The sequence below is a fragment of the Colias eurytheme genome, chromosome 16, assembly GCF_061535395.1.
Source record: "Colias eurytheme isolate Ceu_HAF_F1 chromosome 16, ilColEury1 Martin Lab GWU primary, whole genome shotgun sequence".
In the NCBI taxonomy this organism is placed as follows: domain Eukaryota; kingdom Metazoa; phylum Arthropoda; class Insecta; order Lepidoptera; family Pieridae; genus Colias; species Colias eurytheme.
Window position 1 is genome coordinate 7,808,591 of NC_142995.1, and position 18,087 is coordinate 7,826,677.

The 18,087-nt window shown below is 32.8% G+C and overlaps 2 protein-coding genes across 4 annotated transcripts in view; one reads left to right on the top strand and one right to left on the bottom strand.

Annotated features, from left to right (window-relative positions):
• The window catches only part of LOC149901930 (uncharacterized), a 30,780-nt gene extending 29,800 nt beyond the window's left edge, over nucleotides 1-980 (top strand). Inside the window, exons 3-4 of the mRNA XM_090110759.1 lie at nucleotides 259-345; nucleotides 882-980. Of these exons, the coding sequence (XP_089966885.1) occupies nucleotides 259-345; nucleotides 882-980 (186 nt within the window). The remainder of the gene's footprint in view (nucleotides 1-258; nucleotides 346-881) is intronic.
• fdl (beta acetylhexosaminidase fused lobes) overlaps nucleotides 1-18,087 on the bottom strand; it is an 82,652-nt gene that overhangs the window by 48,159 nt on the left and 16,406 nt on the right. For 2 of the 3 annotated variants that reach the window (XM_090110756.1, XM_090110755.1), the window contains exon 2: nucleotides 16,544-16,586. The exons of the other annotated variant lie outside the window; for it this stretch is intronic. The gene's annotated coding sequence lies outside the window, so the exon portion shown is untranslated. The remainder of the gene's footprint in view (nucleotides 1-16,543; nucleotides 16,587-18,087) is intronic. 3 annotated transcript variants of the gene reach the window in all.

Consider the following 18,087-nt stretch of genomic DNA (forward strand, 5'->3'; position numbering starts at 1 on the left):
ATCGTGCTATATATGAAACTAGAGGTCCGCCCCGGCTTCGCCCGTGGTACATATTTCGCAATAAAAGGTAGCCTATGTCCTTTCTCGGGTATCAAAATATCTCCATACCAAATTTCATGCAAATAGGTTCAGTAGTTTAGGCGTGATTGAGTAACAGACAGACAGACAGAGTTACTTTTGCATTTATAATATTAGTATGGATTGTCACTAGATATTTTAATATTTCTATCTTCTTTCAAATAAAATTGTCTTTATTAGGGCCATCAAGTGGAGTTGGCGGGACCTCCACCGGCGTATGAAATAGTCGTGGCAGATTCTTCACAAAAAGACTCCATTACATTACAGGTGAGTTCCATTTATCATTTACTCTGCCATCTTCTAATACTAATATGATAAGGAGAAAATATTTGTATCATGTAGTTTTGAATGTAACGAATAAACAAACAACTGGACGATTTCAACAAATTATTTTGCCATTAATACCGGTCAACCCGGAAAAGCCGCTAGCATTTTTTAACGTTGTAATTTGTTTTTTTACTTGAATTCAGATTATATCAATTATCCTTACTAACGTTATTCTTTTATCTGGAAGTAATAATTATGTCAATGACATTATTTACTATATCCACAGTTTATTTACAAAGACTATAAAGATTCCAAGTCTATAATTTATAAAGTACACTATTTAGAAAATTCTATTTCTTTTGAATAAAGATAAATTGTTTGATTCCAAAGCCTTTGTTATGAAGAGACCCACATTTGTCAGTATGCTATTAATCCATGACATTTCAAACCAAGGCGAGCACGGCTTCGCTAATTAAAGACAATTAACCTTTGTCCATATAAAACAACATTACGTGGAGTTAAATTATTAATTACAGGAGGTAATCACTGAAGGGTGCCGCTGTCACAAGGCGAGGGGGGATAGCGGCTTGCCATCGTATGAAGCGGCCGTTCTACTGAAAGATACTAAGTTATAATTGCTGCATTGTGTATTTTATGTTGTGTTTATTTATATATTATGATTTGTAAGTAAATATAGCTAACAGACAAACTTTATAATGTAAAAAAATGTGTGCGTGTACTAGTGTACACACGTAAGAAGTGAAACTTCTTAATGACCTTATTTTTCAAAAAATAATTTACTATATGCAACTTTACAGAAATACGTCGAATCACGCGTGATAGGGATACGAAGAAGATGGCGCGTAACGGAAAAATGTCACGCGTAACGAAAAAATGTTACACTAATTTTTTTTCCAACCCCGATAAAGAAGTTTCACTTCAAAAATGGTGTAGATACACAATGTAGAATGTAGATACTTACACCATTTTAGAACTTCTTAGTTAGGCTTCAAATACTTTTATCCTGAATTGTTTTGTTATACCACACCAGCATATAATTTAAGGCATATTAAGTTTTTTTTATAGTTCGAAAAGAAAACCCAGAGCATCTGATAAGTAAAAATGAGCACAATAAATTCTAGCTTATAGTTTTCACTTCATATTAAAAATAATTAGTTTTAATGCTTTTACGAGTGCCATAATCCGTAAGTATTGAATACAAGCGATAACAATGCCTAAATGGATGTTTTGATACGAACAAAAAGAAACGATTAATCATTCTTTTAACGTATGTTTTGTATGACTGATTAGAAGTATCACGTATTATTTATCGTAAAGTTATTAGCCGATAAGAACTACAATCTATTGCGTATCTATTCGCATTTCGTTATATCTATACTAATATTAGAAAGCTGAAGAATTTGTTTGTTTGTTTGAACGCGCTCATCTCAGGAACTACAAGTTCGATTTGAAATATACTGTCGGTGTTACATAGCCCATTTATCGAGGAATGCTGGTGTTTCTGATGAGGAGGAGGCTATAGGCTATATATCATCACGCTAAGACCAATAGGAGCGGAGCAAGGAGGGTAAAGTCGCGCACAGCTAGTTATTATAATAAAAACCTTTAATAAATCACAATATGTTTGTGTAAAGCATTTTCCGCTTGAATGCTAGGCGATGTTTATTTTTAATTAGTAAACTTTTGAATTTCCCAATAAACGAGGCATCATTAAATATTTAAATTTATTTGGGAACTAATTTTCCGCTCTATGCCTATATTTAATGCTACATCGGTTTAATTGTTTTATGTAATGAGAAAGTTTATAGTTGCGTTGTATGTTGTCACTGTGCGACAATATAATTATTAGTGAATTAGATTGGATATAGCTCGATGTGAGTTTTAGGTCGTGATTTAACTGATTATTATTGTTATATGTATCAGTTTGAAAAACATTAATAATTTATACATTTTATAAACTTTGCGACTATGTATACTATAATTGTAGTAACCTAATACTTTCGTAAAATATATGAAATTGCCTTGCAAGTAATCCTTTTTTAATTATTTCGTTAGCTATTATTATATGATAATGTATTACGTACTATTGCACTGGCACAATTCCATTCACTATTATTTATAATGCTTGTTTAATTAGGTCAAAATAAATGTATTAATAAAATATATTAAGTAAATCGTTATTGAGCTTATCCTAGTTATTACACGTATCTGCGTTCAGATCTTATGACTAGGATTAACATCGCATCAATTATTAATTATACCTCTATAGACCGGGAGATACTGACACAAAATTTCGAGTCATTTGTAACAAGGATGGCGGTTCTACAGGGGTCTTAGTACGCAATGACAAAAAGAAAAATGATGGTGTGAACGCTGGTACCGGTGGCTTAGTCGCGTGGGAGTTTGTCGAACTCGTCGGAAAAATATCGAAAGTCAAACGATTTGTAACACAAAAATTTTAGAATTTACCGATAGCCCATAAAAAAGTAGTAGGCGGTAGTGTCATGCCATACTTTTCCGGTGTGACTTACAGCCCGCCATACCGATGCGAATGTGTTGATTTAAATAAAACAATAATTCAACCATTTGTACAAGGCTAACTTTTGCACAGGTAACTATCGTCGTGCAGCCATTTACGAAAATCGCCATGCCATACTTTTCGGACGATTCCAAATGGTCGCCATACCGCCGAAAATCTGCAAAAAATTTTTATTTCGCCAAACTTTTTGTACCAGTATTGCATTTGGATTTTTGGAGAGTATTTGATAAAATGTGACCATTATTATATTTGCCATACTTCTAGTAGGGGGAAAAAGTGCTGTCATACTTGAAAACTTAATTTATTATTAATTTATATAAGTGAAGATTTCCAACACATAGATCTTTGAAATTTTGTATTTATATTTGTTGATCCTCAAACTTACAGGAAAAATAAGTGCCATACTGTTACAAATCGTTTGACTTTCGCTATTTTCCGACGAGTTCGACTAACGCCCACGCGACTAAGCCGCCGGTACCAGCGTTCACGCCATCGTTTTTCTTTTTGTCATTGCGTACTAAGACCCCTGTAGAACCGCCATCCTGTTACAAATGACTCGAAATTTTGTGTCAGTATCTCCCGGTCTACTAGTTATAGGATAAAGAACCCTTTGTTTTACATTGAGTTACATGTACTACCGTACTAGAGAGGACATCGGTATTACACTATTATTAACACGAGTTAGAGTCAATCGCCTCAAACTCAAATTTTTTTGTTACATTGATTGGTTTTAATTGATAAGTTTATTCAATATTTAATAAGATAAACAATATTTATTTGTTACATTCATTGGTTTTAATTAATTATAAATAATAAGAGGCAGAATATCTACAAAGTGTACGACTCACTATAGCCGCCCCGCGCCGCCGCGCTTGTCGCACAGATTTTGTTCGTGGTGCCCTCTCTAGTAATAATACCTCAATGTTGTTTGGTACTATAAGGTATGCCTTTATGATAATGCATTTATACTTTACAACACACGGCAATTGATTAGAGTAACGGGAGCATTCGTCTTAACTCCCTCAAAGGTCAATATAGCTTTAGTTCACTTGTAATGGAAAATCCAACTTTATTCAAGGGCTGATTTTTCAATCGACACTTATGACGTAGGTGGGTGAATAGACATTATGTCTGTCTCTTTCTTTTATATGGAATGACGTAAAGTACCTTCGTAATTGTAAAATCTGCCTTTAAGAATTAAAGCCTGAAATATCCTTATGTACCTTCTTATAAGTTTTATAGGTATTTGTAAATACTAAATATACTAATATATCACCTTTTGAGAGTATTATTTGTTGTATGATATATTTAATATTTGTTTGTTAAACTGTAAAACCATGGGAGTCAATACTTGTGGTATAACCTAATTTATTTGACATTTATCTAAGGAAACCTTACGTAAGTACACCAAAATATAATTTATTTCATTATTAATTAGGTAATTAGTATTATAATGTTTAATTGGGTCATACTTATAATATTTATCGATTTTATTAATGCCGCCAATTAAAGGCCTAAAATAATTTGTGTGTAATTTTGCAATAAACACGGGTAGATAAATTTTAATCATGAATTATTATATGAAAATGTAAATATGACACTGTTTAATGTAAGTGCAATAAAAATATTATTTTAGATGTATATTATGTAAGTTGTGTAAGTTTCTATATGTGATTTGCTTGTAGACAATATAACATTTTGTTAGTAGCATGTGTTTTTTATTAATCCCCTATAAATGACATAAAATATCTAGAACTAATAATAAAAATTAATCGCCAAGTAAGGTAAGCGTAAAACGGCCCAACCAATTATTTGGCAATTTTTTTACAAGTTTTGCTAAAGCACAAGGAAAGTTCTTATGAGAGAAAACACCAAAAACGGAACAGGAGAGTAATGTAAGTAAGGGCAGCTAGAAAAATTTAGATATTTTTGGGTACAAATTAATTCGCATAAACCATAACCTTGTAAAAAATAACATCATCATCATCAGCCCATATATGTTCCCACTGCTGGGACAGGGGCCTCCTATGAGGGTACAGGCCATAATATTATTATTAGTCTGTGCCATAATCCACCACGCTGGCCAAGTGCGGGTTGGCGGATGACACATATCGTCGAACTTTTGATTCTTCGACATGTCGGTTTCCTCACGATGTTTTCCTTCACCGTTCGAGCAGTGGTGATGTTACAACATGCGCAGATGAATTGAAAAATCATTTTATTTCCTGCGCGCTCGCCCGGTCTCGAACCCCGGACTTATCGATTCGAAGTCCGAGGTCTCACCACTGAGCCACCACTGCTCTAAAAAATAACAACCATAGCAATAATAACCATTTCTTATCTCGCTTTTATTATTACCAAATTTTAATGAGCATATTACAATTTCCTTATTCCTGATACAGTTAGTTATTCCACCACGTGCTAAATTCAACATTACAATGATATCACCATAATGATTCATTCCATATAATTACAAATGGATTATATTTTATTCTTAATGAACAATTAGTATTAAATTACGGAACGAAGAATAAAATGCTGTGGATCATGTGTGTTTTATAACTATACTAGTTTAATCCCGCGGTTTCTAGTCTTATTTAGTTATGGTTGTAAAGTATAAGTAGTACCTACCTACCTAAGTTATTTAGGCTAAGTTAAAAAAACAAAGCATGAAAAACTGGATCCATGTGATAGTTATCAAATATTATGAGAATAATAAAAGATTTAAATTCCAAACTATTAATGCTTTTACAATAAACATTTACCGTATTCGATATTAAATGCCATCTCGAGAAATAACAGCGCGTCAATTATAACTTGTATCAACCATGCTCTTTATAAATCAAATACGTTTTAAAACATGAAAAACACCGAACTCTCTTTATTCGCGCGTAATTCAACATTTCACATTGGCTTTCATCAATGACGAATGATTCTTTTTAAGTTGTAAAATGTGATTGCATTTCAACTTTATTATCTACTTGCATTTTAAGGGTCCATTCACACAGACCGGCTCGGAGAGCAGATTCTTATAACGTTGAAAATAGAGTTTTTAATATTTGTAGTAGGGTATATTTTTGCATGTGCTGTGCGAATGTTTGAACGCGCTTTGTGTGAAATATTAAGAGGAGGTGACCGGTTGCAATTGCGTTCTTTTTCTCGTACGTTCAGCCATTTGACTCCGATTCCGGCTGTCAACAAGCGTATACGAGCCGGTCTGTGTGAACGGACCCTTAAACCGCACGCATTAAAATCTATTTATAGATTCGCTGACTACTATGTTTGTTCTATGGCAATAACATTTAAATGTCACAGATGCGTAGTTATTTTAAAGATGATGGCTTTTAACAATGGATAAAGTGTAGAAAATAGCGCTATTTGTATCTCATTGTCTTGTTGTCCACCAAAATAATGGTGATTTATCGTTTTCTATTTAAAAGGTGTGACGTTTATTTTCTGCCTATATGCTTTATTGAAGTGAAACTTCTTTATCGGGGTTGGAAAAAAATTTAGTGTAACATTTTTCCGTTACGCGCCATCTTGTTTTTATCCCTACCACGCGTGAATGACGTATTTCTGTAAAGTTGCATATACTTAGTAGCTAATTATTTTTTGAAAAATAAAGTCGTAAAGAAGTTTCACTTCTTACGTGTGTACACTAGTACACGCACACATTTTTTATAAATCTATTGTACTCTATAATATAATATATGGACATTGAATTAACAACGGTTCTGCACTACTATACTTACCCACTGAAAAGTAAAAGCCTTGGAATACCTATGTTTGATACTAGGTACCCAAAATAAAGACAAGAAAAGAAAAAAGAGTACACGTGTCAGAAGTGAAACTTCTTTGGCAAGATTCAAAGATACCAAAATCGTCGCCTACTCCATGACGTGACTTTATTGCCATGACGCGACCTTAAAATTTTACTCTCCTAAAGAAGTTTTACTTTCAAAATTTAAACGGAACGAAAGAGGGGTCCCTCTTCGAATGAAAGCTCAACAATATAAATTATGCAATTGTATTACAAAGTACTAAGTAGTGTTAGTGAAATGTAGGTGTAAAATATTAAGTCTCGGAATAAGAAAGGATAGCACGTGCCGCGGTTAAATGGAGCAGTTTTGAGGGTACGTTATGAATATAGAGCTGTATTATTTCCTTGCAGATTTCTTATAGTACCGCTGGATAGCTGGTCCAATGTAGTACGAGTAGGATACGCTTCAGTTTGAGATGCACTTTTGTGATAATTAAATAGAAACATTTTGTTTGAAGACCTTTAATTTAATGCCTAGTAAATAACCAATCCTTCGAGAGTAGGTAGGTACTTCATTTTATGAAGCTATTAAATTAAGAAAGAATACCAAAGAACTTTACTATATACTTACAATTACTGATAATCTACAACTTAACAATTCGTAAAAAATCTTGACTAACAGGAAATAACAAATAAGTTTTATACATAATATATTATAGTTTTCATGAATTGAAAAGATAATAGCAATAGTACTAACATATATATAAGTATATAACCATCACTGCACAAATAATAACGTTCAATAACATCAATTTGAGAAGATAAATAGTAGGTAAAAACTAACCTAATCAAATTATGGGGTTCAATAGGTCATTAGTTGTTTGTTTTGTGAAAATAATTCTATTATTCAAATAAAAAAAGTCATATTTTGGAATAAACGTTGTTCTATATGGGAAAATAAAAGTATAATTCACACATCAACAAAGTCTAGGGATATTTGGTATTGCATCAAATATCTAAAAATCTATGAAGACATTCACATCAGACTTAAAATAATTTAAGCTAGAAAACAATATTATTTTAATTTAACAATCAATTAATACATTCCGTTGTAATTAAAAGGAATGTTTAATGAACAGAATGGTAGAGTGAACACAGTGAATTTATAATAAATTTTATAAAATTATACTGCAATTAAAGGCGTTACAATAGCTTATAAATGTTTAATTCAATGTTCGCAATGCTTGTTATCCCTACTATATCTTCTCTTATATTATATAAAAATGAATCGCAAAATGTGTTGGTAAGCGCATAACTCGAGAACGGCTGAACCGATTTCGATAATTCTTTTTTTAATTATATTCCTTGAGGATGGTTTTTATGTAGAGAAAACGTAAATAGGTCCGCCCCGGCTTCGCCCGTGGTAACGTAAATATGTACCACGGGCGAAGCCGGGGCGGACCGCTAGTCTATATATATAAAAATGACTCCCTATTTCTCATGGTCACGGCATCACGCTTAAACGCCTGAACCGATTCCGATACTTAAAATAGTTTTTTATTCCTTGAAATACGAGGATGGTTCTTATGGAGAGTAAACGTAAACATGTACCACGGGCGAAGCGGGGGCAATCCGCTAGTAATAATAATAAATATTAAAATTATGAATTCAAAAGTAAATCTGTTTATTTGTCTATCTGCCTATTCTTCACGCTAGATCCTGTTGGGATTAAATTAGGGACAAAGATAGTTTGAAACCTGATATAGGAAAGGACAAAGATGGGTTTTACGCTAGAAATTCCACGAAAACGGGAATTATGCGAATTTCTCATTCTTTCATTATAAAAATAAACTTAAAGTTTCTCCTAAAAATATCTCGTGTACTATTATAATGAAGAAAGACTCGTAAATCATCTAAAATCACAATGAGATTTCTCGCCCTCAAAATAAACAATAACATTTATTTATGTTGTTATTCATTTGAGAGATATTTAGGGCAGAAATTTAAGGAGAATGTACGTAGTTGTATTGCCATTTAAATACAATTTATATATGTATTCCAATTTCCAACATTTGCATATTAGCGACTATTTCAAAATGTTTTTTGTATAACTTACTTTAAAAGAATTCATATAATTAAAAAGTGTTGTTAGGTACTCAAATAATTCAAATAAAAGTACAAAAAAAGATATAAGAAACAATTCAATGTTTAATATTAATGAGCATACAAACGCATCGAATTACTTACATTTTAAATTATATACTTTCATATATTATTTGAATAAATATAATAAATAACAAAAATATATATTTTGTTTAATCTTACTACATACCTATTATTAACGAATATACATACCTAATCACATTCATAAATGTTACTTAATGATCTAAGTAAATGGGTATAGTAAGAGAAATTTTGCAAAAGAGTCCTACTTGAACTTTTATCCTCAAATATAGGAGGTGCTTCAAATATTGTAGTCACTTTTACAAATAATAAGACAACTTCTTCCTTGTTACAGGTTTTGCAATTATTTCTATCAATATAATAGCTTAATTTTGTATGAGTGCATACGTATAGTAATAGTGTACATTCGATTGTCAAATGTTAATTTGCATAAAGATTAATTAATTTCCTTAAGCACGTTTGTAGTTTCGTTACATTATAATATGAGAGAAACTATGTTAAATCGATAGTAGTTTAATCGACATAAAATTTGGGTATACAGACGAAAATTCACGCCAATTTTGGCTTGAGGCAATCAAGTTTTATTCTGGCCACTGTATTTTTTTAGTATTTCGGAGTCAATAGAAAAAGTAAACTCTAAACTAACGCAATCAACAATGTGAACCAACCATTTATGGGAATTCATTTCGTTATCAAATAGGTGGCCAAATGATCAGGCATCGCTACAGTACTTACAGCGAAAGACGTAGTAGACTCGAGTGCCGCTCATGATAGACCTTTTCTAATCTTTAAAAAATTTCAAATATCAATTCTTCTTACTTTTCCTTTGCCTTATCCCTTAATTTCGGCTTTTTTTTCTCATGCCAGGATGGCCTATCCTGTTTCAAATATCAATTGTAACATTAACCAAACAGTAAATTTGTTTTAAAAATCCTTAACGTGGATAATAAGGCCGGAACTCTTAAAATTACAGTAACAAAAATCGAGGTGTAAAGCTTGGGATAATAAAAAGCGTTGTAAGTGCCGGTATTGTTCCGTGAGGTACGCATTGTACTGGAGTGCGTTCGAGAGAACCTGCGGGCCTATTGTTTTGTGTACTTGTAGAAAATTCTACTTCTGTAAATGTGTTACGGTTAGGAAATTGTTTGGGGTAGGTACTAATGATTGTGTTAAATACTCTTTGATCATTTACTGATGTAGAGATTAAGTCAACCTTACCTTCAGAGTTCAGACAACTATCTAGCCAACTGCCAAATAGGTGTAGAATATTGAAAAAATCGGTTAAGCCGTTTTGTACATGGGAGAAGAGTATCTTCATTTCATAAAATATTTCGAATATCCTCATAAGAAGAGTCTTCATTTTGTAAGCACATATAGATTTGTATTTAGCAGGAAATTAGCGGTGTCTTGTTCAATTGATTAATATAGGTTTCGCGCTATGTTCGGCAATTCAACCGCATTTTATTGTTTGGCACAACATTATTATATTACTGCTATAGTCTATAATGGGTTGTAGTGGGTTCAATTTGCTCAGAATAGTGTCAATCAAGTGCGGTCGCTGAAATCTATCGCAAATCATGTTACGTGGTCAAACTATAAATATTAAATACTACCCACATTAAATTGGAAATTAAATGCTTGTATAATGTTACTACTCTTTTATTATTAGCACCTGATATTTTTGTTTTATATGTATATGGTATAAATTTTGAGCGTGGAGAACTGAAGAGCAATAATACATACCTATTTGGTTTGGTACCTACATAGTGGAATACGTTAAGTGCATAAAATTTCAATTACATTATTTCATTGATCATATTATGTTTAACAAAGTTCATATGTTAATTATTACACCAAGCAGACAATTAAATCATTAAAGAACCTTTAAATTTTTTATATACCTAATAAAAATAACGATATCTAGAGATATCAACGTTACATATTTTATTTTGAAAACCATATTATCCATCTATTATCTATACTCTGTCCATTATATTATTTGCTTTTTGACAGCTTCACGCCCATGTAGGATTGTATTGTCTATGTTAAAATGTCATACAAATAATTACCGAACTTCATGGACAGGTCCCGCCCACTTAGTGATGCCTACACAGAATTATTCAATGATGGGTCGATAGATTAAAATAATCGATAGAAATACTCTGTAAAATATATCCGATACAGAAAAACTCTTCTATTAAGTTATATAATTTAAACGTAAAGACAACAAAATTGTAAAATAGAAACCAATAAATAATAAAATATTAGTTTAGTTTAGTTTTAACATACAATGCATAGATATGTGGTCTTATTATTACATATCTTATTAGTACGTTTACGTTGTAATTATTATTTACGTACCTGATTCGATTTATGATAATATTTTGAATTTATAATTGAAATGGTATCACAATCGATAATCTTTTGAACATCACTTCTGGTATCACCCGTCGAGCTGTCAAAAAGCAATTCTTATAGTGGACAGACTATAGTTTCTTTAATAAAATATCGCATAATATTTAAGAGCGAGCGCCCACGAGCAACTTAGTTGCCCGGCAACTATTTTGTCTCTGTCGCTGTCTCCTCGCAAAGTTTTGAACGATGCGCTCACGAAAGCGACAGCAACGCAACTTTTTCTTTAAAATTTTCTTCATTTATCAACATGGTTTTCGAAGAGACGGTTGTGGTCTGTGCTCTTGTCCCGCATAGTTCCCATTCCCGTGAGATTTCCGGGATAAAACCTATCCTATGTGTTAATCCAAGTTACTCTCTATATGTGTGCTAAATTTCATTGTAATCGGTTCAGTAGTTTATGCGTGAAAACTGAAAACCATACATACCTACAAACCTTTCCTCTTTATAATATTAGTATAGATATGTAATCGTAATTGTAAAAAGTAAATTAGTTTTTATTTAATACTTTTTAGTGTATTTTTCAACACGAATCAAACGAGCCCAAACTCGATAAAGTTGAGTCAATATATTACTAAGTTCCTATGACCACCTTCCGACTCCATCATCAAATCAGCTCTATGTCATAATAATGTTTCATCGTTATCCAATTTACATGCGTATACAAAATTTCAGCTCAATCGGTTACCTGGAAATGAATCAAAGTTACTTGCTACATTTCAATTAAGTCATCGAGACCAGACAAAAATGCTCATAAAATAAAAACTACTGGGCTTATCCGAATAAAATTTATGGGACCAATTCCACACCATTCTGCATCAAAAAAAAAAAAAGAATCACGTAAACCGGTTCAGAAACCTTGGAGTAATTGGTATACATACATACAAAAAATATACCGGCCGAATTGATAACCTCCTCCTTTTTTTTGAAGTCGGTTAAAACTACTGTGTACGAGAATAAATACGTTGACATAAATACGTATTATCGCTACGCCGGTTACGCGGCAACTGGCCGGCGGCCGCCGACAGGCAACATTTTTGTCGCCGTGCGCGCACTTGCATTGAAACCAATAGATAGGGCGACAGTTGCGTCGCGGGCTTGTCTCCGAACCCGCGGACAAAAAAGTCTCCCGGGAGTTGCGTCGCTACGTACGCGCACTTTCATACTAGCCCATGGCTGGAGAGACAAAATAGTTGCGGAGACAAAATTGTTGCGGAGACAAAGTTGCTCGTGCGCGCTCGCTCTTAATCTCCGCTGGTATTTAAATGTCATAATATGCGTAAATTAATTTGCGGTCTGTCGCTTATTTTATATGCAAATTCAGTTAGACATGTCCGGTCCAATACCTTGTAACTTGCATTTGTGAAAGTATTATTATAATATGTGTCTTTTTAAGGATTAGGCCCCGTTTGTATATGGAAATGTATCATATTAATCTATACTTATACATAATCACTACATAGTATAAAACAAAGTCGCTTTCCCTGTCCCTATGTCCCTATGTCCCTTTGTACGCTTAAATCTTTGAAACTACGCAACGGATTTTGATGCGGTTTTTTTTAATAGATAGAGTGATTCAAGAGGAAGGTTTATATGTATAATAACATCCATAAAATAGTGGAGAAGTACTGTTATTTTTGAGGTTTCTAATGTGATGTCGTAAAAAATTACATTGTTTCCGCTTATATTGCAAACGCAGGCTGAACCCTACGAGTTTTATCAAAATAATGTACAAAGTGTTATACACATTGAAAAGGTCTACAGAAAAGTCCGCGATGGTATATGTCTATCTCTTATGGATAACCCACAATAACATTTTTTTGTCATTTACTTTTTACGACAAATAATAGCTAATTTTCGAAGCGATTTTCACCAATACAGCATTAATCCTTAACCAATTAAATACCTTGAATACATTGTTCATTTAATATAGATCTATATGGCACTTTACACCATATGATTTATGTGAATATTTTCGAAGATATTACAGATTTAAAAATTGCGGGTCGTAGCGTTTGCGGCTGTACCGGCCGGCCGGGCCGCTATGTTTTTATATACAACGTTCACAGTTTTTCTGTAGTGTATTTAGTATCAGCATTGCACCCGTGCGAAGCCGGGGCGGGTCGCTAGTAATATTATAAAGCTGAAGAGTTCGTACTTCGTTTGTTTGTTTGAACGCGCTAATCTCAGGAAGTACTGGTCCGATTTGAAAAAAAAATTCCGTGTTAGATAGCCTATTTATCGAGGAAGGCTATAGGCTATATATCATTACGCTAAGACCAACAGGAGCAGAGCCGAACGCGGATGAAACCGCGAAGGACTCCATTTGACTCTACAATAAAAACAAATATATAAAGAATGTTAGAAGTCGGTTTGTTGCGTGAGGTAGATTTCTATCTCACGATACCAAACAATTCATTACTTCTATTTTATTAATTTATGAGTTTTTGACTGATATATTTTATGGTATGATTTGGGTGATACATATAAAATGTAGGAGCAGTGGAAGCTCTTAATTTTTCCCGCGGGTACGTCCGCCAGTGAAAATGCGTGGCACAGCTAGTTTTGCATAGGTAGTTATAAAAATAGAGACCTTAGTGTAGTTTGTCATAATATTTTTCAGTAAAAACCCACACGCAAAGTTACAACCTAATTTGTATGATTCGTGTGTTCTATCTGCTCATACCTAAAGATGTCAGTTACGAAGTTACATATTATTATTGTAATTAAGGAAAAATACATACAGAATGATTCATAATATATATTTTAAGAGATAATTTTTAACAGTTTAAAAAAGCTGATTAGGTATTATCCATAACTAAGCTTAAGCTTTTGCAGCATCTATTGAAAATGTAAAAAATTGCGTTTAATTCCCATCCAACTCTAGTTTCCAACGTCAATTACTAACACATGCAGTTCAAATGAAAGATATAATAGGAGCTGAAAGACTCCTCTATAATGTGACCAAGACCTCTTTAAGTATAATGCTATTTAACAATTTTCAGGCGGGGCCGCTGTGACGTCATTAACAGACCCTGACACCATTCATGTACATTGATTTGTAAAGAAACGTTTTTTTTATTATAACTGTTTGTATGGGCTCTTTATGGTATAGATCACAATCAGAAGTGTGCATAAGTTATAGTTATTAAACAAAAACTCTACCTGATATCTTCTTATATATAAAAATGAATCGCAAAATGTGTTGGTAAGGGCATAACTCGAGAACGGCTGAACCGATTTCGATAATTCTTTTTTTATTACATTCCTTGAAGTATGAGGATGGTTCTTATGTAGAGAAAACGTAAATATTATGTACCACGGGCGAAGCCGGGGCGGACCGCTAGTCTTCTTATATATAAAAATGAATCGCAAAATGTGTTGGTAAGCGCATAACTCGAGAACGGCTGAACCGATTTCGATAATTCTTTTTTTATTATATTCCTTCAAGTACGAGGATGGTTCTTATGTAGAGAAAACGTAAATATGTACCACGGGCGAAGCCGGGGCGGACTGCTAGTAGCTTATAAAATGAACGTATGAACAATTTAACTAGTCTGGTCATAAGTTCTGTCATTATGTTAGATTTTCAAATATTTAATGTTTACCGCAAATTTCTTTTTCACGTTCAGTTTTTGATTATTTTACGCGTTAAAAAACGACACATTTTATTAGAATAACGTATTTGTTACAATGTAGTGGACGCAAAAAGAAGACAGAGTCGCTGTTCTCGCTCTGCATCGTAGCGGTTACGCGCCAAGAGAAATTTTCAGTTTGCTTTAAAATTTATAAATAACACAGAGATTTTATTATTGCACTATAAAACGATTTAAGTAAGATTGAAGAGTAGACGATAGGAATAGAAGTGGTCTTTGAAGTGGTTTGATTTGGACGACAGCAGTGATAAATGCAGTAAAGGTGTGAATAAGAAAAATTCCGGTCCGAAATCGAAAACAGTTAGCACTGCAGATGGGCCTTAGCAGTACCACAGTTAAAAGGGTGTTGAACGAGGACCTAGCACTATAGGCTTATTGTAGAAAAACATCGCATCTTCTTAACAAACGCCTGAAGATATTAAGACTGGATTATTGTCGCGCTTTACTTAAACGATACGCGAGAAAAATGTATCGTGAAATCCTGTTTTCAGATGAAAAAAATTTTACAGTGGAGGAGTGCTGCAACAAACAGAATATCAAAGTGTATACCCACAGTAGTGAAGAAGCGTGTCAACGTGTATTTCGAGTCCAACGAGGCCATCACCCCTTATCAGTAATGGTTTTCCTGGGAGTGTCTTATTTTAGCCTAACAGAGGAGTTTTTCTGTGAAAAGGGTGTGAAAATAAGTTCCAATGTTTACCAAAATACGGTCCTGACAAACCTCGTGAATCCTCCTTCTCAGACCATGTTAAAAAATCAGCACTGGGTATCAGCAGGACTCAGCACCTGCCCACAAAGCCAAGAGTATCCAAAATTGGCTGGCCGCCCATCAGATTGACATCATTCGTCATGAAGATTGGTCATCTTCTAGCCCGGACCTGAATCCTCTGGATTATAAAATCTGGTAATATTTAGAGGAGAGAACCTACGCTAAATCCCACCCAAATTTGGAGTCACTCAAAGCATCCATTATTAAAGTAGCTGCTGAAATAAACATGGACATGATGCGTGCTGCGATAGACGACTGGCCGCGGAGGTTGAAAGCTTGTATCGCAAAACATGGATGCCATTTTGAATAATTTTTATACGAAATTATTAAGTAATATGTAAGCTTTATTGCCACATATAAAACAATAAATATATAAAAGTAACTTTTTGTTTATTCAATAAAACATATGTGACAGAACTTATGACCAGACTAGGTATATATATATTTATATGTGTACATATGTATATACTATAATTTCAGGAGTTACATACTATTTCTACAACTAGATATACATATAATGGTACAATTTACAATACCTACTTGAGAACAGCTGTTGAATTCATTTGGCATTTTAATCTCCTGTACTGTTAAAATTAGGATACATATAGAAGGAAGGAAGACACATATCAAAAAAAAAAAATATTCAATCAAACATGAAAAAATATTAATAATGTTAAAAATTGTTTAAAGTGATAATAAAAGTTGAATTGAACCAAATAAATTTTTAATTACATATAAGTAATATGAGTTTTTATATGAATGATGAATTAAAATAACGGTACACTACAGTAATGACCTTGATAGCCATTGAGTTTTCACAATGAAACTATAAATGTAAATATATTATATGTACTTACAATTGATTGTTTCACATTATTACGAGTCACGCATAGGATTGACCTGAAACAAAACACATTTTCCATGTTATCGAGTTTACATAGAAAACAATAAATAACGTTAAGTATTAATTGTTTGTACAGGTTGTGTTAATACAAAACAATGCTGTAGTTTTGTTGTAAAATATTTTTTTTTTTAATAACCGGTAAGCTTGATTAGTAGTGACCCTGCCTTCCAAGCCAGAAGTCGTGAGTTCGATTCCCACCCAGGGCAAATATTATTTGCGTGATCAACATCGATGTTTGCTCTGTGTCTGGACGTGTTAATTATCTATTATCTATATAAGTATTAATTTAAAATTATAAATGCATTTATCAGCCGTTTGGTTTCCCATAACAAGCGAAAGCTTAGTATGGGCATGTATGGGTATAATAGGATCAGATCGTGCCGTGTGTGAAAATGTCCTGGAATATTTATTTCAATAAAATATTTTATTTATGATTACGATATGTTCACCATAATCACAAGAGTAATTTTATTTATTTTTCTCGAAACGAATCGATTGGCAATACAATTTAGTATCGAAATGGAAAATCATATGGCGTTCACATATTATAGGAAAATAATTGTACATACACATAGTTTGCTCTTCATATTGCCTAAAGCTTTAGGAAGCAAAAGTTGATAAAAAATTTCTTATATGAAAACAATATGAATTACAAAGATCATTGCTAATTAAATTGAATATTAATATGTATACCTAAATAAGTCACGTGATGTTGATAATAAATTCACACATTGCAGTTAAATTTAGCGACGGCCACAAATCTAAATATAGATAGCACTCAGCTAAAAGTACTTCTAGCTGAATATAAAATATAAATAATAAAACCATAGAATAAAACGTAGGGCTACAATTTTATAAAGGGGCATATCATACTTTTATAGTTTTATATTCATACTTTTCATAATCTTTGCCACAGATTAAGTAATTTCCTGTCTCCTGGATAAATGATATTCATATAAACATAAATTGTTATAAGTACGCCCTTTAGTAAACCCTTTTTTCCAAAGTCTATAAATTACATTAACATAGTTATTACCCCGTTTATACCTATACATATAGCAAAGTATGGCCTTTGATACTACTTTTAGAGATTAATAATAAATAGTTACTACGTCTACTTTGGCATTTGGCCCAAACGGTGGAAAGTTCTAGAACTATGTACCTTTATTCTATTACGGTAAATAATAAATAAATATAAACTTAAATCAACGATTTAATCTCATATTTTGCCCGCAGCAAGATGAAAATTAAGTACCTTTGTAAGCTTGGTCCAAAGATATTGCCAATTTTGTACTACACTGAACTTTAAATTGTTTACAGATCACTTTATGATAATAATAATACAAAAATCACGTCTTTATGCTGTAAGTGATCGAATTCATAAATAAATTAATACTAAGTAGTCACAAAAATACGCGAATTTGTATGTCGCTGACCAAAATTATAGTGTAGTGGTAAAATTTGATAAAATTTATTTCGATTGAAAAATATGGTGCA